The following is a 23,859-nucleotide window of genomic DNA, read 5'->3' as shown; positions in this document are numbered from 1 at the left end:
AGCTAAGTATATAATTTTAAAATGTAAAACACTAAAAGTGTTAATTTGTGATAAAACGAAAATAAGGAAAAAAGTGTAATAAACCCCTGTTTACAAGTATTGAGTTGAAAGCACAGATTTAGCTTATATAGCCAGAAGATATAAAGGTACACTCAGGAATGCAAGATGGACAACTTTTGTAAGCAGTYTTAAATCTATAATCCAATATTACATGTAACTGTTTCAGCAGTTTTCATTACATTTTTGCTTTAATCAAAAGTTTGGTACTCTATCTGGTAGGAGAATGAATGGTAGAAAGTCTGCAAAATAGCATGTTTTTAGAAACCAAAGGTTTTCTGGTTTTATCTCTGTATTTTTAAAGAGTTTATAATGGCAGCTTGCAGAATTAAAAAAAAAAAAAAATCTCCCTACCACAATTTGCTTAACGTATTTGCCTTCTAACACCATCCACTTGCTTCACCTCATTTTCCTTATATTTAATGATTCTTCAACTATATCCTCCTTGATATAGATTGCTCTATTACTTGTTGCTCCTTCCATCTCTTTTGTCTTCCTGCTCTCCCTCTGCTCTTATTTATGTTTAACAATTTTGGTTTTTGTTTCCTCTTTCTCCCCTTTATCACTGATGCTTAAACATGGAAGAAAACCTTCCTTATAACTTGCTGCAAAATTACTGAGGAGTTCTGACAGAAATTTATAACTTCTAGCTGCAATCAGGGTAAAAATGAAACTTGCCCCTCATATTGCCTAGATAAGACGATAAAGGGACCTAAAGGGAACCAAATTCTGGAAGAACATCAGATAATAAGGAGTGAGTCATATGAACACTCTACCCACAGATGTACTCTAATTTAATTTCATAAATGAAATCTAATTTAAACTTTAATTCTACATTTTTTCAAGAGAAATTACTTTATAATAAAGGTAAGTAGGTACCATTTTATTTTCAAATKAGATACCTACTTTTAAGTAAGTCATATTAAACACTCCTAAAACAGATATACCCTACAAAGTTATACCTCTATACATTTTTTTTATATGGTTAAGGCCAGAAATTGCTAGATCACCCCCCTATGTCAAAAACTATTCAATTTTTAGCTGCATTGTACAAACTTTCTCCGTTACTATACTTACATGAGAAAGGAAAACGAAATATAGCTAGTAAAAAATAAACTAATTTTCCAAACAATTAAAACTCAAAGTCAGAATTTCAAAAGCCACAAGCCACTGTTGAGTGAAAGCTGAGTGACTACATCTTCGCACAGGTTAAAGTCCCCAACAGGTGTTTGTTAAGCTGGTAGTCCCTTAGATTTTCTTCAAGCCTAACATTTTTATTATTCTATGAAATTGTATCTGGAGGGTACTCTTTCAAATCATTACCAGAAAGTACACCCCACACATTTGGTTGTATTGATTTTTTCTRCTCTTTGTACTTTCTTCCTCTTATTCCACTTTGCAAGTGAATGCAAGTAGATGATCAGCTACCGACAAACACTCTCATTGTAAGAGAAGTGGCAGAAACACGATATTTTTTTTTTGTCCTGAAGTAAAGCATACATTTTTATCAGTGGAGAACATTATTATTATGATAACCACAAGATGGAGTTCTTACCTTTTGAGGCTGCTGTTGCTCCAGAAGCTGTTGTCTGAGATGTTCTAAGTTTTGTTGCTGCAGTTGCTCAGCTAGCTGATGAAAAAGCGAGTTGTTCACAGATTCTGGTACTAAAGGCCTAAAATGAAATAATTTTAATAATCTCAGTTTTTCTCTTGGTTTAAGCAGCTGGTAAACAAACCTTCATAACTGAATTTCAAGTTGAACTAAAAATGTAAAATAATGAAGACAATGTACCTATCTTGAGTTGTCATCATTATCATATTACAGTTTTAAACGTAACTAACAATGCAAAGCATATGTTAACGTTAAGATGAAGTCATCAAAACTTCTGGCACACAGCCTTATGTCAAAAGTTTTTTAAAAGTATACAAGTCACATCTAATTCAGTGAAATGCCTTTTCTCTTCCTACTGTTTTAGTATACTTATGTATATGCTTTATTGTTTTAATATACTTATGCTCCAAAAGAAACATTTTGCTTACTATTTAATATTAATGTTCAGTTTAGTATTTTCCTTAAGAAACATAGCTTGGTCTTACAGTTGGGAAGTGGGAGTTTCCTTTTTAGGCTCTTCATTTTGTTCAGATTCTTCCCCAAAGTCAAACCGGTCCATCAGCTTCTAGGAGAAAGCAAGATAAGCATTAGTGAGTATTCATTATAAAACACGTCCTTCTGTTTACTTTTCCAAAAGAAAGATGTTCTTTWCTCTGAATTGAAAAAAAAGTAAACTTGACAAAGAACTTGAGCCAAAAATTAAGTATCATACTGGTAGTACTACTGAACACCTCAAAGCATCAAATCCCCAGTCTTGGCCATGGCTTTCTTGAGCTCTGGCTGGTGTTCCAAGTAAAATTGTGTATCATGTCAATAGTAAACAATACCTAGTTTGAGAAGGCTTTAAAAAAAGATTCTTTTTATGCAAAGATATCTTTAATTAGAAGGAATTACTACTAMAAAGAGCTAAAGTATTCAATCCTTTGGCAATTAGCAAACCACAGCGCTCACATCAAGAGAAGAGCAACACATTATTTTCTAAATAATTATAGTACTTTGACACATGCAGGTCATTTAAACAATGTGCACTCCTTCAAATATACTGCTCCTTATAAACAACCTCTCACATAGTCTGGGACAAAGCAAAGTAAACAGTTATCCTGTGAAAGAAGCCTCCAAAGGGATAAAAAGCAAGGGATCTGTCAAGGGAAAAAAAAGCTGGATAGACTTCCTGTTTTATCTGTGAAGATGTCTAAGTTGGAGTTCTACTGAACAAAAAATTTTGCTTTGACTCTTTTTTTTTCTTTTTGAACAGCTCAGAAGCATTTCATTTGCATTCTATTTATTTAAGGCAAAACTATAGAACACAGATGAAGAAATACAACAAATGTTATTTCTCATTGAAACTTTTTTTTTTTTAATATACTTCTGCATTGACACAGCTGTGGTACCAACCACATGTCCACATACCCTTACACTTTGGAATTTTTCTGAAAAACAGAGTTATCACTATACTACAAACTAACATAACTTTTTCTCAGAACACTAGTTTCACAGAAAAAAAACAGAGAGAACGCAGACCAGTCATTCGGAAATCTCAGGGCAGAAAACTTTCAAGTAACAAGTCATTATGTTTCGGCAGCCTTTCTTCTTTTTAGGATGTTTTATGTATTCTCAATTAAAAGAGAAAAGCAAGAAGAACGAAGCGTAAGTTGACTGAGAGTCTCATCAATCAAGAATTTTTAGAACTACTTTCCCAATGAAATAATGTAACATACATGAAGTACAAAAGTAGGAATATGAGAACCTGAACAGAGACTTCCTGAAAGCAGGACTGAATACATCTTTGAGAAAGCACAGCAGACCAGCAASCTCATGGGAGAAGGAAAGCTAACATCCTGAACAACTTGTACCATATGTACCTCAATTTATCAACTAATCCATTTAAACCTTAATGGAAAGTGGTCTCCTTTTTTCATTCATTTCTTATTGCTAGAATGTTATTTCCATCTGCAAAATGCTACTTCTCTGAACTACAGTACGCATTTGAGAAAAATGCCCAATCCCATCTATAAATAGATATTAATGGTCATATACTTTCCATCATGACAACATAGAAAGGAAAATAAGAACATATGTACTATTTAAATACTGATTACCTAAGGAAATGATCAAATGGAAAGAAGTGACTGAAGATAAGAAAAAAATGTATTTAGGTAAATTGGCACCAGAGAAATTCAAAGAACTTCAAGTCATGATAGACAAATGTGCAGCATAGTTTCCATTTAAATATGCTTTTCATAAATATGAAATAGTAGGGAAAGATTTGAACTAAAATAACTTAATTTTAAAATAAATCTTAACAGAACATCCTAAATGCTCTGTACAACAAAGTAAAAGAAATTAAAGACAAATGAAACATTAGGATACTTAGCATATACATAAAACTATGGAACTTTAAATGATGGCTACACCTGTTACTTCAACTACCTAAGGATAGGATATGTTCAAAAAAAGCAATGGGAATGATTTAAGATAAATCTTTTTATTACAAAGGAAACAAAATTACTCTGAAGGATCAGGACTATTCTCTTTAGAAATGTGAATAAAAGTAATAGAATATAAAGGCATAGGTGAGACTAATCAAGTATTTCCTTTTACCATAACACAAGGATAAGGTCATCCAGTAAAATCAGAAAATAAACATATCTGATGCTGTTAAAATAATTTTTCAAACAATGCTCTTGTGCAATTTATTACTACAAGATACTACRGATGCTCAAGAGCTTGCAAACAAAGAAAAAGGATGTCAAGAACTGCCAAATTTATCAAAATTAAAGATTTTAAAAAGAAAATAGATACTTGGTATGCAATAGAAATATCTTTCAGTGATATTTATATTTGTTGTCCAATTTACTGTCACTGTACCACGGAATCAGAACTAAGCTTCAAAATTTTCTTTACATCACCATGTTTACTGTTTATATATCATAAAAACTGGGTGTTTTTTTTTTAATATTTGCCAGCTCAGAACACTGGCCACACCCTTTTGGGTGTGGGACCATCTATCCTCCACTCTCTAAACTAAACAATTGTGAGAGTATTTTTAGTCTTTTCTACGGAAACTATTTAATATTTCTGGTGATTGCTTTCATGAATCTCTAAGATTCTTTCATTTTGCTGCTGCACCTTTCTTAAGGTTTTCAGCATTAGTTACTTTATCTCAGGTAAGAATATGTTATCAAGTTCCATTAGATCAAAAAAATATCTTTACTCCTCCATTCCTTATGTATCTTAGAATCATAGGATCATTCAGATTGGAAGGGATCTCAAGAGGTCTCAGTTCAATCCCCTGCTCAAAGCAAGGTCAGCTGTGAGCTCAAAATAGGTCACTCAGGCTTTATCCAGTCGGGTCTTGAAAAATTCCTAGGACAGAGATGACAGATTCCCTGGGTAGTCTCTCCTATGCCTGACTGTCCTCATGGCGAAAAAGGTTTTCCCTGTATCCAGTCCGAACCTTTTTTGATTCAACTTCTGCCTGCTGTCTCTTGTTCTCCTGCCATGCACTGCTCCACTTTCTTGCTGATCTCCGTGTACTGCTGGGAGACTGCTGTGAGATCCCTCTCCACCCAAAAGCCATCTCTTCTCCTGGTTGAACAGGCCCAGCTCCCTCAGCCTCTCCTCACTGGTTAAATGCTCCAGTCCTGACCATCTTGGTGGACCTCCACTGAACTCACTCCAGTTTATCATCTCTCCTGCATTAGGAGGTCCAAAACTGGATGTGGACCTCCTCATAAACTGGATGTGGACCTCAGTGTAAATGCTGTCTAATAAGTGCTGAGTTAAGGGGGCCACAGTCATGTTCCTACAGTCCACGATGCTGCTGGTCCTCTTTGCTGCCAGGGCACCCACGGGCACAGGCTCAGTTCCCTGTATGCCAATACCATCCGGGCCTTCCCAGCAGAGCTGCTCTCCCCAGTCATGCCCAGCCTGTCTTGCTGCAGGGGGCTCTGCAGCACACTGCACTTGGCTTTGTCAAATTTTATAAGGTTCTTGTTGGCCCATTCCTCCAGCCTGTCTAGGTCTCCCAGAATGGCAGCTCTGTCCTCAAGTGTACCAACAGGTCCCCCCAGACCAGTGTCGTCTCCAGACTTGCTGGGAGTGTACTCTGTTGCCTCCTCCAACTCCAAGATATTAAACAGGACAGGTCTCAGGATAAATCCCTGTGGTATTTCACTTGCTTTTGATCTACAGGTAAAGTATGACCCATCAGTCACTATCCTCACAGACTGATCATCCAGTTCATTTTTTTAATCTATCCAGATGTTCACTTCTGCAAGCTGTAATATTCTAACTTGGATATATCAGTATTGTGGGAGAGCATGTCAAAAGCCCTGTTAAAGTCAAGATAAATGACATCCATTACTCTCCCTTTATCCCCAAATTCAGTCATTCAATTATCATATACGGCAATCAGATTGGTTAGGTACAATTTGTCCTTGGTAGATCTATGTTGACTGTTTTGAATCACCTTCTCGCCCTCCACATGCCCAGAAACATGTCCCAGGAGCACTGGCTCCAGGAACCTAAGTGAGGCTGACCAGCTTATAGTTTCTTAGGTTGACCTTTTAGCCTTTTCTGAAGACGGATGCAATATTTGTACTTTTCTAGTTCCCAGTGAACAACTCCAGTCTCCACTTACTTACTTGCTTACTTTTGAAAAAGTAGCTAGAGGAAGTTACAACTGTTGCTGAGCACTAATAAGCAAATTTGATTTTATTACGTAAAATAATGTTCAATTATCCTGTAACCACAAGAGTACACAACTTGTTCAATTGCTTCCTTCATAATGTATGTTAAATAGGACTCATCAATTCTGACCTTTAAGTGGTGCCTGCTAACCACACACCTCAGTTCTTTAAAGTCCTTTTGACCTCACAAGATAGATCTTAGTCAACAGACTTTTCTACCTTCTTCTTCTGGATAATTTAAATACTCATATCACACACATCTCGTGTGAAATATTTCAATTCATCATCTTATTTACTTTATTTTTCAGTCTCTTATGAAGAACCATTAAGTAGAAGGCTTTCAGAGAAGTCAAAGAATGTATATTAATATTGTTCCATTTTCTGTTTTGACGCAGAACTGTTGAGATAATTTTCTTACAGAAGTTGTATTTGTTAAAACAAGGATCATTTGTTTATAACTCTGTTGTTGCTGTCTTCTAAAGACAAGAAATTCATATGCTCTAACCTCGGAGATTAAGTAAGTGCAAGTTTGGTACTCAAAAGTTGCTAACAATTTAGTATTGCTGTTTCTTGCTTTGTTCTGACACTCATTTTTTGATACTTTYATCTCTGGAAGTATCTTCACTTGTAATTGAGGCATTTTGTGTTAAATATAAAACTATTATTGCAAGTTCTCTAAAATGTGTACCAATACCAACTTCAGAGCATGCTAGGAGATCACTAGCAAAGATTTGGAGTGAGAAAGCAAAGCATTCCCCCATTTAAAAAAAAAAACACTTAATAGCTTTTTTTTTTTGGTATGCTAATTCAAACTAAAACACTGATGTAGATGCAATCTATAAAACACTGATTTTTTGGCACTTCTTTTATTTATTAGTTAGGCCATAATAATTATATAATGAAATAGAAAGAAAGACTAAGACTCTAGTAAACAGAATGATATCATGCTATTCAGCTATTGGGGAGAAAGAGCTGGGTTGCAGATATCAGTACTAAGAAACTATTAAAAAAGAAAGAAAATAATTATTCCCCAGACTTATGACTGCCAAAATTAAAATTGCCCATTAATGCCTTATATATTTATAGAATATCCAGATTTGCAAATCCTCAAGCCATGGAAAAAGGAGAAAAAAGGTATAGTAACACCAACGTCATAAAAAAGAGAAAACGTTCTAAAAGTACCGGCTGTCTCTGCAATGCAGCCTAAACAATCTTTGAGTAAAGCCTGAATGGACTAACAAGATATACACTACAACTTTATTCATAGATGCTACAGAACACTGAACAAGGAACTTGAAATGTATTAAAACCTAACACTACTCCAATRCAGAAATGAGGTACAGATCACATGTAGTAAACACAAGAACTCCTCCCCAGCTTACCAGAACAACAAATCAACACATCTATAAGCCCACCAAGAATTTGCAATTTATCACATTTCCACTCTTAAACAAGAATTCCTTCTGCAACACTTACCTTCAAAGTCCCATAAATCACAATCGTGTACATTCACTCTGCTGAGAACTTTCATGACAACAAGACTCCTGTATACTATTACTGCCATAAACTAAAGAACTTCAGGCTGAACTCTCACAACATACATAAACATCTCAGTACAATGCCAACTCCTTCAATTTGCTCCAGTTAACCTCTCCAACATTCAAGATAGCTGCACCTATCAGTACACCTATTCACATAAATGCTGGAATTCAAGTCTGTGGAATAAAAAAAACAATAAAACACTGTGCTCTTGTTTTTTTATACCTGTATATTAAGGCAGTCCCTATTACTGATCCATTTATTCCCTGTGATTATAACCCATTCTAGTAGATGGTTACAGTTGTATTACAGCATTTGTAAAGACAATATTTTTGTCCTAGGTTATTTTTACAACTGTATTACTTTCATCAGTAGTGATGACGACTTTGTTATGTCAACGATTTAATGGACCAAGCAGGAATTTATGAGAAAATGTCCTGCAAYGTCAGATGCAGTACACATCAAATTTAGGCCAAATCATTGCCAGGAAAGAGATTTTTGGGGAGTGGAGGGGGAGAAGGGGAGTTGRGAAGCTGCTTTTCTTCTCTGATTTATTATTTTTTGACTCAATGACAATCCTACAGAGATCGAGTTACAAGCTTTTTTCCAAAGATACTAGAACAACGTAATTCTGTACCTCGAGTAGAAGTTCTTCCTTCATATTCTAGTTGATATTCAACTGTTATTACTGTAATTGTCAGCATGGTTATTTCCACCTGGTCTTGAACCGTATTAGCTTTCCTCTTGGAATTGTGCATTCCCTATTTTTTAATGTGAATGCATATTTTGCAATACACACAAAAATACTTAAAGGGCTTTTATTGTTTGTTTGTTTCTGACATCCTTACAGAAGTATCCCTTGACTAGTTTTAACTACAGTTACRAACTACTTCTTCACTAACTATCACATTGTGGCTAAAATTAGTAATTTACTTGGCACTTATAATGTAAGAAAATTTTAAGTCTAATAATCCTTTAATCTTTGGGGAAAACAGGGTATACATTCCTACAAGTTTCCCTTTCATTATGCCTTAAGAAATCATTTCCTACTTTATGTTGTATACACAGGAAGTGAAGGGCATAAGACACACTCAATTTTCCTCTACGTGTAGCTCATCTGAGATCCTCCTACCTGTTWTGTTACAAAGGGGAAAAAACACATAATGGCTTAACTTTGCCAAATTAAATCCAACTTCATATAAATGTTATCTAGCTTGAAACTCATATAAGACTGTATATTATCATTTACAYAATTCTCTCTAGAAAAATTTTTGAATTTTTCAAGATACAACACTTGCTAGTATGTTCATGTATTTTTAAAACTTCTAAATTTATACAGCAAAACCCAAAAAAGACTCTTTCYCAGACACACATATTTTAACAATAAATATTTCTTAAAACTTCTATTACTCTACTTCTACCTTATTAAAAGAGACACTCTGTTCCAGTGGATTAAGTGTGTTGGCAGCAGCAGCTGCAGCTGTAAGTTGTGCAGTGAGGGCCTGTAACTGAACAACAAGACCAGCATCCAGAGCTTGAAGTAGTGAAGGCTGAGGTTTCTGCTGCTGTATCTGCAGTGTCTGTATTAATTGCTGAAGCTGAAAGAGAGGACAACTGCATTAAGCAAGAAAATTAAACAAAAGAATTAAACTAGTCTTTTCCCCTTCCAATTAGGAAAAAAAACCCTCAGGAATGAAGTATTATCTAACCTATGGCTATTATTTCATCTTAATCTGTTTTCAGTTACGGCAAATTATGTTCCCACTTACTGGCTAATTTGTTTTCTGTGGCTGACAAGACATGCAGATGCTTCTTCCTCCTAACTTGCTCTGACAGGTTGCATGATGACCAGTCACCACTCAGGATTTCCTGCTTTCTAGGGTTCCCCCTCTTCTGCTTCTCCAGTTTGATTCCTTCTGACCTGAAAAAAATCTGTTAGCCTACTCCAGCTTCCTAGGGGCCCCACCTATATKAGGAAAATCTGTATGCTGTAGCAACATTTTTAATAAGAGAAAATAATTACACTGTTGCAAGCTCCACTTTAAATTGATGCAACATGTCTATATTAAGAGTTTGTACTAGTGTCTTTGGATTAGTCACAAGACAATCTCATGCTGAAACTCAGGTTTGAACTGACAGAGGTGCAACTCCAGTCATTTCAATAAAACCGTAAAAAGCAAATTAACCAGGAACTGGGAATATAATTTGACTTCTTGCAATAGCACAGATGCTGGGTTCTGTATAGCACCATCTTAGGATAAAAATTACCTAAAACAGCTCAGGAGATACAATTTTGAACAAGAAGAAGCATCTCCAGGGCATGGTAAAGTACAGCAACAACTCCAAACTCCTCCATCCACTATGGTAAAGAACATTACAGGAAATGGCTGCATCTACAGTTTTCTGATTTAAAGAATAAAGTATGGGGAATGCCAAAAGGCAGATATAAAAATTTTGTTGTAACAATCCCACTGTGCAACTCAGGAGAAGTTTAGTATTCTACTGGAGTAAGTAGTAAACATAAGCAAAGAAGGAATTTTCAAAAGCTCAGTGAAATCTCCTGGAATGGAAACTAAAACATTTGATCAGAATGTTTCCGGATACCTGAAGAGTCTCCTCCTACATATCTAGAGATATGCAAAGAAAAGTAATATATCTTCCTCTAAAAGTTTTTAAAACAAACGCACTATGAGGACCATCCAACTGTTCGGTATCTCTTATTTTCCTTATCCTGGTTTATTATTTGTATGCAACTTTTTAAAAGGAGCTGTCCCACTGAGGAAAGCAAGCGTGGAGATCTATACATCTGTTAAATGGAGATCCCACCATATAACTGTAAAATTTATCTTAATGCACCAGGAAAAGATACTATCCCTATGGGAAAGCCCTGTTAAAGTACCTCAGAATTAGAGGAAGCAGTACTTTAATACTTCCATGAGGTAATCCCTGGAGCTTTTCCTTTGGATATTTCTGGATTTCTGGCAGATCCAGACCAAACAATGCTGATGCAAGCCCCTGATTATCTTCAAGTTCATATTTCACCTCTTCATGGATTTCAACATTGAGTTCTTTTAGTGTTCAAGTTTCTGGGATTTCTCCCTTATCGCTAGGCCTCACTAGAAAGTCTGMATAAGCTGATTAGGTTCATCTTCTCTTCCACACTGCATCAAAAAAGTATGACCTTCCTCAAAGGTTGTTTTAGAGACATGTCAGCCTCTGACATGATGAAGCAAGTCATCTTAAAAATGAATTATTCAGACTCTTTATCCAGTAAAGCCTCTGAAAACACTTGTTACTTTTTTACTTCACCAGAAGAGCTTTCACTGATTACTGCAAGAGGCAAAGCTGAAGGGCTGCCTCCCACACACCTTTCTTGGTTGATCCATAAAAGATAAACAAATAYGGCTGGTCCACCTTGCTGTATGTTGCTCTGCGTAGGAAGGAATCAAACTGAAGAAGCAGAGATGGAAGCCCTAGAGYGGGAAAATCCTGGATGGTCACCATTCTAAATGCTTCCATATTCTTGTTGGTCACATCTCTCTTCCTGCTGTCCTTTCCTGTATCTAGACTCTCATCTTACCTGTATGCATTCTTCTCACCCATAAAACACAACCTATAGATGAAATCAAGTATTTTGGCTGGAGCTTATGGGAAAGGAAGTGGCTTGTCGAACAGGAAGAAAAAAAGAGATGGAAAGGGGATGGAAACAAATGCTGTAGTTCATCCACAAATCCTAAAGATCTGTATGCACTGTCTTTAAGTACACAGTCTGTCTCCATGCTTTTCTTGGGCCCATCTTTTCTCTCCTCTCAAAGCCATTTTCTTTCTCATTTTACCATTTTCAGTAAATATGCAAATGTGATTTCTTTGACCTGTAATTCCTGTCTCATTTTCATTGATTTTTATCTTCCTCCTCTGCTGCTTCTTATTTTCAAATATTTTTCCTATTTTTTCCTCTAGCTAACAATTTTTAAAACTACTTTACTTCCCTTGTATTCCCCTTTTCACTTTACATCCCCCCTCTGCTTAAGAACAGTTCCACTATCTTTTTTCCACACTTCATGAAGTATCCTACAAACTCTTCCTGCTCTCCTTTCCAACGACCATATCAATTTTGCTCAGGGTGATCCAATCAGAAAATTGCCTGCATATGGCTTATGAACAATTACAAATGCCACTGCTTAGTTGAATACTGTAAAATCATCTCACTTAAGTAAATAAGTTGCTGCCGCCAGAATCAGTGCTTCATAACAGCTCACTGGCAGCTGCTCCTGTTTCACATTTTTTAGTATTCCATCAGGTACTAAACAGGTACATCCTAYGCCTCAGCCAGTAACTATAATCCAAATAAAAATTGAAGTGTCAGACCCAGGCTTGAGCTATGCCAAAGTTCTTACATTAACTGAGTAAAGACGATAATCTACATTTTTACAGAAAGCTAATTCTAAGCATTCAATTTATGTGGCTTCAGGTTAAGAAGGACAGGCAGTTCAATGCATTCTGCACACGAAGTCACTTTACTGAGCTGAGCATCTAGAAACTGAGAAACACAAAAATCAATCACTTCTTCTAAATGAAGACCTTATTTTTGAATGTTGCAAAATAAAAACTGTATTTAAAGCTAAATGCAAGATAAAGAAAAGGATCAACACAAAATGTATTTCCATAATGAGTATACTCTCACTGCATAATTCTATGCAGAGTTTAGCTTTGAAGAGGCATCTAGCAGAAAAATGTGCTTAAACTGGCACTCTATTTCACAGCTGTATCTCTGAAATCTTAATACTGCTTTTGCTTGATTTGTCTCCAGTACTATACAAATAAGAAATTTTATGTATTGAAGCCCATTTTTTCCCCATATCTGAAGTCCACACTTCATGAAGTATCCTACATAGTATCCTACTATTCTGGGATACTTTTAAGGAATAAATAGGGTTTTATTAAAGGTATTAGGAAGCTTTAAGTGATTTAACTGGAACATACTTCTGATTAGCAACCTTATGGGATAACTAACATGGGTACTAGATACATGGGTACTAACATGGGTACTAGATACAAAACTAAGAGGTAATAAGGAAAAGTTGTTTTCTCTTAAGTGTAGCTAAAGATACAGGGCAAACAGTGTACAGTGTAACTTTCTGCAAAATATTTACCTGCTGGCCCTGGGGACTTTGTAAAATTTGTGCTACAGCAGCAAGTGTATCTGTATTAGCAATCTGAGATACCCAAGGATCAGGTAAACTCTGCACCACATTGGCTGGAGTAACTGGAGTCACAGGTGTTCCTGAAAAAGAGAAAATCCAATATGCCAAAATACTTCCAACATATAGAGTTAAAAATAAAGTTTTTTGTTTTTTAAGAATATTGTATAAAGCAACAAAAAACTAGATACAAACATTCTTGTTATTTTATAGGAAAGATTTATGGACAGTAAGAAATCCAATGATAAAGACACTATAATTTTTTCAGGAACTCACCCTGACAAAAAATAGAAGATGTAAATATTTTCTTACAATTATTAAATACTGAGAAAGACACTGTATGAACACCACTTGAAAACATAGCTCTTGCACACACACACACACACATATACACACACAAAGGAAGAACACAGACTTTAACCAGCATTCCTTAAGCAGCAGGATTACTTGAAAATATTGTGCAAGTGTAGTTCACAGAACTTTCCGCTGCTGACCTGTGGGAACTACGAACAAAACCACTGATGAATGCAAAATAAACCTAAGTTTCACACAGTAAACTAAACCATTGAATGGAAGCAATCACATGAAATGATAATTTTTACCAATCTATTCAGAAACATCCATGAGATGCCCAGTAACTTGTGAACTCACTGGAGTTTTTAGGCAAAGCCTTGAGAGTTCTACTAAAATTGGATGGATTTGTCTTCCATGTAATTGTGATAGTGAACTTCACTAAGCTTTTCTCTCAATTGTGGCACGACTATTTAACCAACATTTTCTTAGTATTATTTCGGTTTTAACTCTGTCAATGACCTACTGTTTTGACTTTCAAGTATAAAATTATGCTTACTGCACTTCTACAGAACCTGAAAATACTTAAAAATATATAGTTGGAAAGTAAACAGAACAAGAGAGCTCCTTTTTTTCCCAGTATTTCCTTTGATCTTCTAGCTGTCTAAAGGAAACCAGTGAGATTTTTCAGCATGTTGACAGCCAACATACCAAGGCTGACATAATTCAAAGTAAGATCTTAGCCTATCTTTGTTTACCTGGTGTATTGTTGCTCATAGCAGCTGTAGTGCTGGGTAAGACTGGAGTCACAACTGGAGGAGGAATTCCTGCTGCCATATCCAAGAGAGGCTGAATAATTTCACTCTTGAACACATTATTCTTCTGCCATAAATTTAGCACTCTAACAATTTTACTCTAAAATGAAGAAAGGATAACAAAAGATCTGAGTCAAGATTATATTTCTTGTTATTATCAATTATGGAATTAACAATTGGCAATATTAATATGTCTAGATCTAAGTACTTTTTGGTTACGAACAGTAAGAAACATAAGAATAGTTACACTAGKTCACACCAAAGATGTCTAACCCATAATCCTGAGACTGACTTACACAGGATACTTAAGGAACATTAAGGACACACTGTGCACACAGTGACATTGCCTTCTCTCCACAGAAAATCAAACAGACTAAAACAAAATCACAGAATTATAGAATGGTAAGGTTGGAAGGGACCTCTGGAGATCATCTAGTCCAACCCTTAGCATAGCCCATACGGGGATTGAACCCGYGACCTTGGCATTAGCAGCACCACCCTCTAACCAACTGAGCTAAACCTGAAAAGTAAAACAAGTATATCTGGCTCCTTTTTATCTTTACTCCTGGATGGTACTATGAAAGATAATAATTTTAAGGAAAGATTTTAAAGCATTACTAATAATTAAAACAGGGAATTTTCAGTCTCTTATATTTTTGTGGTCAACATATATTAATGTAATATATGTAAAGGTTTACTTATGTACCAACTGAAAAATGGAAATATTCTAATAAGACTGTTAACTACTAAAGAAAAGTAGCAGCTCAATATTTTACAAGTCCTCTAAAAATAAAGGCCACGTTTCTTATATTATTTCTTGATGAAGTAAAGAATTTAAAAGTTTAAACTGAAATACAATTCCCATTCAATTATAATTACATAATAATATATATAAATGTGGACCACGGGGGAAAAAAAAATAARACTTTATATAACTGTTAAGGGTAACTCACTGTTCTAGTTGCAAATCATTTCAACCTTGTTTTGATCTGCTCTCAAACGTTCTCTCTTCTAAGCTTTATTACTACCAAATAGTAAGATTTTTGCCTTGTTTTGAAAAGCTGGACAGTAACTGATAGGTTGGAAAAGATACCTTGAGTTACTATTGATCAGTTGTAAGGAAAGTTTAGTAAATTTCTGCATAAAATCTTGTGCTTGCTGCCATGAAGATGACTCAATACATTCAAGTTCTATGAAACATGAGCACTGAACATTTAACTGTACAATGTTTAAACCAAAAAGTCTGTTTGCCCAGGAATCTAGGAACATATTTAACTTATAAATAGAGATGTACTGAATTTTCACCACATTAAAGATGCGAGCTAGAGTTCCTTTAAAGAAGTCTTTTAAGGCTTCCATTCAGCATCATGCTATATAAGCCTTTTTTCTTTCAAAGTTTGTTCTGTCAGACAGTCTCTAACAAGCTAATCAGAGGCTCTAAAACTTCCCTTTTCTAACCAGAATAAGAATATAAATCCATTTCTGCCTTTTAGTAGATATTTCCTCTTGCACTTTCCATGTCTGAGCCACACACAAGAATCAGTATCTTTATTTTCGCTACTTTTTACTTTGCTGCTACTGTTTTTCTGCTTTTTTTTTTCATTTCTTATGTTTACTCAAGTAAAGACAGCCGTTGTGCTCTTAACTGAAGGAAAAAAATAGGTTAACTGTCAGACATTCACACTTATATATATGTAAAAACACCAACGGAACAAAAGCAGCACGATTTGATCATTCATATACACTTAAAAACAGATTGGAAAAATATCATTCAGCTTAAATAATCTGTTCACCAGCACCTCAGAACTCCACTGCAAAAGACAAATACCCATGCTAGAGTTTTTCAACTAATTTTAGTTTCCAGATTCTGACATATTTTCTTCCGGAAGTCCTAACCCCTATAAAAAGACAGGAATCTTAAGGCAGTTACAAGAGGCATGCAATAGCTGAACTTGCCTTAGTCACTTTTCATGGATGCCTTGAGTTTCAGATCAGTGACTAAAAAAATGTATCTGCAGGATGCCATTTAACTGTCCTAAAAATAAGCAGTCTCTCTCTTCTTGCATTTTCCTGTCTCACTTATTACTTGACTTCGTAAGTACATCACACAAATATATGTGGAGATGAAGCCCTTGGCATTTCCCACCATTTTGTAGTTTTTCAATGCACTAATATTAAGACACTCCAGCTATTGTAAAATCACTGTGACAAAGGAAGTTAAACTGTCTGCATCTTCTGCTATTTCCAACCAACCTCAAGCTGCGTAAAGATAATCTGGTAGCAATCTTGACTACTGTAGTCCAAGGAATCAACTAAGCTGTAGGATCAATCTATTGAACTTAGAACTTACTCAACTGTTAGTTGTTTTAGCACCAAAAGAAAGATAACTTTAAAGACACTTTGCTGCTTTTTCATTGTCACTTCAGAGCAAAACACACTAGTTTGCACTGAAGATACAGTTATCAAGAAACATATTTACTTCTGAACGCTAGAAAACCCCTGCTCACTCATTTTCTCAATGAAAAGGGGAACAGAAAGGAAGACTGGCAACCCTTCCCTGACCTATCAAGCACCTGCTTAATTTCTCCCCATCAAAATACCTTACTACCACTCACTGAGTCTTCTTGAAAACCTTGTGGAAAAACCCCTTTTAATCTAGCTGGATGCATCTTGAACCATGTTTCCACTCAGACAAGCAAAGTTAAAAGAAATCTATATAAATGCACACTGCATAATTGCATAGAGAAGTCTATAATCAGGTTCACTACAGTAATCAAAATGTGAGTTAATTTTTTTTACCGTTTACAGATAACATATTAAAGATTGTTTTGATTAGAAGAAGAACAAGTGGTTTACCTTGTCATCTCCAGGACAACGGTACAAGTTCTGGAAAGTGCTGATGATGTTATTGCTGAATCTTGGAGCAAACACATCCTTTTCTTGCCCAAACTGATGTCGGGACTGCCTCACAATGGAGTCAATGACATAGAGACCAGGCACCTTGTATTCTGGTTTGCACTACAAAGAATGAAAATTTAAAATATGCACATGCAAAAAATAAAACAAACCATTAACACCTGAAAGCAAATACGGACAGTCCACTAAAATTTTTAATGGCTCAAGGTATTAGCAAAATGTTCTCTATCTAGTAAGTTACTCCTCAAGCATCAAAATGTCTCAGACAGAAATATCTAAGCTTTAATGTTCAATTTATAGCATTTTTGCATATTTTGAAAATATTTAAGTGGTGTAAAGTCAGTTTCCTACCACTAGAAAAATGAACTTTTCAGAATCTAGCTAGCAAAATCTAGCACATGAACTCTGTACTCCTTTAAAATGCACCACTATTTTAAAAGAGGTAGAAGAGCATAAAGCATGAACAAATTCTAAGTAGTACACTGGAACTAGATAGAAACATTATTCAAAATATTCTTGTCCTTCTTGATGATCTAAGTCAAAATGTTAACTTTATTTTGAATCAGTAGGTGCTACCTGCTCCTCTTGAACAAGAAGGTATTTAAAAGGACACTAGTTTGGTTGAGAAGATACTGATGATGCTTATTTTAAAACTATGGAAAACTTATATACATAAATTTACAAATAGCATAGTATTTATAATGTACATGTTCCAACTGCAATTCTAATTATTTAGGTAATTATTATAGCTGAAGTCTTTGTCTTCTAATTACAAAAAATTGCATCAGACTAGTGCAATCAGTTTAAAGACAGAATGAAAAGTTGTACAAAACCATAAGGAAATCATCACTGGAATAAACTATGATGCAGATTTACTTTATGACTACTAGTTGTACACTCTCATCACACAAGATATCATGGAAAACATGAGAAAGTACACCTCTTCCCTCTCTGGTCCAGACCATCTAAAAATGTATCATGTAACACTGCAAACTCATTATCTCTAATGCAGAATCCAGTCTACCAGCATCACAACCTCCTAGGTTTCTCCCTTGCATTTTGTGTATGCTTTAGATCTTATTTTCAAACGTATTAGTTTACCTCTTCTCCAAACAGAATTACACTTTGTCACTTTCTATCTTTTTTTAAAAAAAATCTTATTAGGTCCTTATATATTATTTCTCTTTCCTCAGTATGTATAGCTTCTTTCTCAGTGTGCCATTTATTCCTTCTTTGATGTCATTAACAAAAAAAATGTTAAACAGGGCTGGCTGTAACTTTATTCTTGAGTTTTCCATATGAGGTAATACATACAGACTAGGTATTTCAAATTATCTTTACCTCTAATATTAACACAACTTGGAGAGAAGACAAGAGTTTCTAAACACAAACCTATTGCTTCAGGTATAAAGGAATTCATTGGTACAGAAAGCCAATTTTGTTTTTGCTTATTTTTTTAATACAAGCATTACAAAAATTCTCTAAACTGTTTAAAAACAAACTCTCCAAATTATTAAACTACTTAAGAGTCTAGATACATATTTTTTGCTTTGAAAGTGTTACCTTGCTAACACTTGAAAGCTCAATATAAAATTTATTTATGCTGTAAATGTAGRCCTGTGTTTACAGTTGTGGTATTCTTCATTTTTAAAAGTGTACTGCATTCTTTATTTTTAAGAATTTGTATTAAAACTACAAAATTATAATGCACTGGATGTATTATTCTGTTTTAAGAAAATAAATTCCATGTATTCTAGCTACTCAAATTTTAGCTGAATGACCATCAAAACCAGATTATTCTGTGTATGTAACATACTTGCACACAACTTTTCACAATGTTCAAACTAGTAAAAACTATGGAAATTTAGTAAGAAAACTCAGCAAATATGCTAGGTAGAGTATTTAAAAACATGGAATACACTAAGCCTAAGAAAGGATGGTAATGAATATGATAATACAGATAATAAAAAATAAAAATAAAATAGAAGTAAAAAATAAAGAAGTAAAATTTCAACTGAGACAGTGAACTTAAGTATCCACAATCTCAGATAAGACAGATGTAACACACCAACTGTTCAATTCATGAATATGTCTGAGTATGAAGATAATACTTAAATTTGGATACCTAGAAAAATGACCTAAGTTTCGATCTCACAACAGAACATCCTTGTACATGGAATGTGGTCACGTGGCCCTTGATTTGCTATCTTGCCAGAGATACAATCAATCAAGATGACAATAGTGCAGTAAGATAGTGTCAAAAAAAAATTCTGAAGAATTATTTTACATGAAGTTTCAAAAAAAATTTAGAGGAATTTGGAGGAAAGAAATGATTGGATTAGGAGAGAACCCACAAGAAGCTAAGATGGAACGAACATCACTCTGGACAAGTCTGTAGCAGATTTTAATGGAAGATTCAATGGTCTGAGCTTTAGCTTGAGGTGACTGCTTCCAGAAAAATAATCCAATTATCCAAATATGCACAATCAGTTCATAAACATCAAATGGCTAGAAAGGACCTGTCATCTCTTTATCTACAATTCTGCTCAAATACCAACTTCCTATTTCATGGTATTAATAATTTATGGACCTCGTTAAATCATTCATGAAAGACAAAAAAGAATTATCAAACCCACCAAAAGAAAACATCTAATGCAGAGATATCATTAGACAAGGTTATCAATCACAACATAGATCTACCTTCTCTGTAACCAGCAATGAATGGTCCAGAATTCAGTAYATTCCCTTATCAAGTAGTTTGGGACACCGAATACAGCATGTGTAAATATAATCTATACTCTCACTAGTTTGTGGAAGAGTCAGKACAACCAGTGCAGTTCCCAACAAACTGCCAGTTCTTCATTCAGAGGAAAAACCTTCTCTCTCTTCTTGAATATGGAATAGTCTATCAGCAACTACTGCAAATAAATATCAGCATTTGGAATTCAGCCAATGCAGTATTAACTTCAAGATATGTCACCACAAAGTGGTACTGATCAGATGTGCACAAGGATAAGAAGATGGACACACATTTTCATCTTCCCTCATCTTAATCTTTATCTACACATGTACATAAAACATGACAGTCTTAAATACTCTGCATAATATGAAACAAGGAGATTTTCTTGTGCTGACAAAAAATACCTGTGATTTACTTACCTTCTGAATGAATTTCTCAACACTCTGTACAACATGTTTGTAGAACTGGAAAATAAAAGAGTGTTTCAACAGAGTAGAAAATCTGAAAATGCATATACTTGTTCAAGTAATGCAATTCTTACAGTAAACTCAGAATTAGACATTCTGGTTGATTAACCAGCAATTCAATATCTTCAGCTGAGTATATGGTCTTCCTTACAACATTTAAAGGCATAAGGAAAACTAAACCTCATTTGTTTTTGTCATCTGAGGGATTTTCTTTTTAATTGTATTTTTTTAAACAGGTACTTGTTTAGAGGCAAGTATGAGAATAATATAATTACTCCTTCAAAAACCTATAGCTACTTTATTGTACCTGACTGAAGATGTTACCTTAATGTTAGTAGGCATATAATTTCACATTATTTTATTTATTTTCCAAGTTCAGTTTAATAACATAAACCTTTCATAACCTAAAAACACAAGAATAAGAAGATGAATTCCACCAAATACTTTTTCTTTGGAATATTATTTTAAACTTACACATCACTGCAWTAGTGATAAAACTCTGTACAATTGTTTTTATTGAAATGGTAAAAAATGGAAGCATGAGCTACATTATTCCATTACCTCATATGGTGCACTGAAACGCACACCTCACAAATAGAGTGGGTGAGGAGCAAATGCAGCAGTTACTTTATATTCTGTTTTCTCCTGACCATTGTATATGGTCATTGTTTGGTGTGCAACAACAAAAAGGAACAATTGTTTGGTATACATTACACTTGGAGTAGGCTCCATACACATTTAGAAAAGATTTTAATTTCTGGAAATAAAATATGTCAATGCCAATTCAAGTTCCTGTATATATTAACTTCCTGGTACATCAGTCTAGCATTAAATATCCTAAGGAAAACAGCACAGTCAGAAAGATCAGATAGTAGGCTGACAGCTACAAGTTAATATCTGGAATATTAGAATTACAACTTACATGATTTTGGCAGGTTATGACATCTCTGAAGTTCACTTTACTCAATCACAAAATGGATAAAACTCAAATGTTTACTTCAAAGTGAAATATATGATATAATATTTTGGTACTATTTAATCATTTACTTTATAGAAACATTTGGTACTATTTTTATCAAAAAAGTGCATTATTTTTATTATGTAGCAACCAACAGATCCTACTTTGCGTAGACTTTTCTTATTTAAGAAACTCAATGAATTGCATTCTTCTGTAATCAACTTGCTATTTTTCTGAACTACACAAAATGCCAGTACGGATGACACTAATCTGAAAACATCTCTCCATTCTTAGCAGAGAAATGTAGATAGAAAGAGCCTAAATTAATGGCTTTTTTGCTTTTATTCTTTCCTCTTTTTCACCTATCCTGATTTCAGTGAATTCCCATCTGTTTTAACGGTTTAACACTGATGGCATACTTTTCTCCCTTGTACTTCAGTACTGTTTTCTGCTGCTTCATTGCAGTTAATTTTATTTTGTGGCAAGATAATTCTTTAATTAATATGCTAATACTAAAATTTAGATTAATCTGTATCCAAACAACAATAAAAATAAAATCTAGGAACAATGCACATGAAAAAGTATGCTATGAATTTATGAGAATGAAATAAAACTTTAACAATTGTATTAATCCAAAAAGCATGCATATCTTATGTTTTCTGAAAACAGAAAGAAAACTCTTTTTAGTATTATATTTATTCACATATTCTTGGACAATCTTATTTTCCTTATTAAACATAGCATAAAAAAAATCTCTTTCAGATCTGATCAATGAACTAAGTCAGGATAATTCCTTCTTGCATATGACAATCAGTAAATGAAAGTCAAACAACAAATTAAGCCCTCTATTTCACTTTTGTAAATCCATTACCATCACATCTGATCATAACTTGGAAACTGTAAACAGAAAAGGGCGGAGGGGGGAATTTCAGTAGCAAGTTCTTTAAGTTATGCAAGTTGAGAGATGAGAAGTGCAAAGAAAACCAAAGTATGTTAGCCGATTTCTCACCTTTATAGCCTTGATTGCTGCCTTGGTGATCTGTGTCATTTTAGCTTTGGAAATAGGTGGCTTGTAATCATTTAGCGAGTACAACTGAGGTAGGAAAAGAAAAGAAAATTGTCAAAAGTATATTCTGCAATTGTAAAATAGTAAAAAAATACAGTGTATGTCACAAGAAAATACGACTTTTCATTTTTACTTAATTTTAATTATACATTATACAGAAAAGGCATCCCCATTCAAGAACATAAAAATAGTCCAAGAAAGGTATTCCCATTCAAGAAAAAAAAAGGCCCAATAAAAATATAATACAAAATGCTTAAAAGGTAAGATCCTTCTTTGTAATGCTCACTGCATACCCAGATTTACTAACACTAAAAACAGCAGATAGGTGCAGGTGCAGTTGCAAAGGTAATACATACAACACACAAATATGGTGGGTTTCTTAAGGTTTTCTTTCCAAGGCAAAAAACTTAACGGCAGTATACATGATGACATTTATGCAAGCATAACAGACTTTTAACCAAACGCTTACGTCATGCGCCATCATCTGCCTGCAGAACCCAACAAAACAAAAACCCAATATTAAACAAAAATTTTCAGCCCAGTGAGAAAGGAACATGTAGCAATTCTGCCACTTGAAAAAGCAGATTTGTAAAAAATACTTACTTCATTCACTATAGCTAGAGAAAAAACGTATCATAATTTACACAAATGCTTAAGCAAGCATTTGTTTCGGTTCTCAGTTATAATACAGTTACACAGCTTCATTAATATCTAACTAACAAAACAGCCACAAAACAAGTAGTGGAGTTGTGCATCATTTTTCCCCCATGATGCAAAAGTAACTTTACTCTTTTTATAGGAACATACATCTTCCTGACAGAAGCAATCCAGAATGGCAGCTTTTCATCAGAATTTTGCTACATACTGACAACTGTAAATAAACTAAATTCATAGTTATGACTGATAAGTGGTAATTGAAAATAACTTCTCCTTTCACACTAAATGAGTCTGGAATTCACATTCCAAAGCTATTTACTTGCTGTGAAAACCTCAGATTATTCACAGTATATGGCTTTTAAAATATGTTGTTCTTTACTCCTTCAACTCCTTATATTATGAAACATAGGACTGTCCAACRTTTTGCTACTTTCATATACAAAATACCCAGATACAAAATGCCAAATCAGTTTTAAAGCTCTTGACTTAACTTGCATTATATTTTTGTTTACAAAATATGTTTAAAAGTATGTTAGCTTGAAAACAGAGCCCTGACACCAAAATGTCCATTCATACAAAATCTAACCTTTCTTTCCTAAAGCCTCAGGAAAATTTGGATTTTTTTCATAAATGGTCACTGAAACAAAAACAGTATCACAAAACCCCTCCCCCACTACATGTGCCGAGCAMTGTAATGTATTTAATCCTTCAATTTCCTGAAATTCAACCATAGTTGAACAGGTAGCACAGAAAATATCATTCAAAATGGTTTACAATTAACAAAGTAGAATGCAACAGTAAACAGGATCACATAGTGGAAATGTTTGACAAATCTTAAATACAGGTCAT

At 34.5% G+C, this 23,859-nt stretch overlaps 1 protein-coding gene across 4 annotated transcripts in view; it reads right to left on the bottom strand.

Annotated features, from left to right (window-relative positions):
- The window catches only part of SCAF8 (SR-related CTD associated factor 8), a 95,920-nt gene that overhangs the window by 51,928 nt on the left and 20,133 nt on the right, over nucleotides 1-23,859 (bottom strand). For 2 of the 4 annotated variants that reach the window (XM_085297982.1, XM_085297981.1), the window contains exons 2-9: nucleotides 22,297-22,380; nucleotides 20,282-20,326; nucleotides 17,063-17,224; nucleotides 14,150-14,306; nucleotides 13,053-13,183; nucleotides 9,321-9,497; nucleotides 2,155-2,234; nucleotides 1,613-1,730 (exon numbers count right to left, since the gene is read on the bottom strand). In XM_085297982.1, coding sequence (XP_085154108.1) covers nucleotides 1,613-1,730; nucleotides 2,155-2,234; nucleotides 9,321-9,497; nucleotides 13,053-13,183; nucleotides 14,150-14,306; nucleotides 17,063-17,224; nucleotides 20,282-20,326; nucleotides 22,297-22,380 — 954 coding nt within the window. Of the gene's footprint in view, nucleotides 1-1,612; nucleotides 1,731-2,154; nucleotides 2,235-7,836; nucleotides 8,067-9,320; nucleotides 9,498-13,052; nucleotides 13,184-14,149; nucleotides 14,307-17,062; nucleotides 17,225-20,281; nucleotides 20,327-22,296; nucleotides 22,381-23,859 lie in introns of those variants that run through there. The other 2 variants (XM_085297983.1, XM_085297985.1) reach the window with 2 other exon arrangements.

This window comes from Rhea americana, unplaced genomic scaffold, assembly GCF_003343005.1.
Source record: "Rhea americana isolate MKP2758 unplaced genomic scaffold, rheAme1 scaffold_134, whole genome shotgun sequence".
Lineage (NCBI taxonomy): Eukaryota > Metazoa > Chordata > Aves > Rheiformes > Rheidae > Rhea > Rhea americana.
The sequence above is the reverse complement of the archived record's forward strand: the minus strand, read 5'-3'. Positions and strand labels throughout refer to the sequence as shown.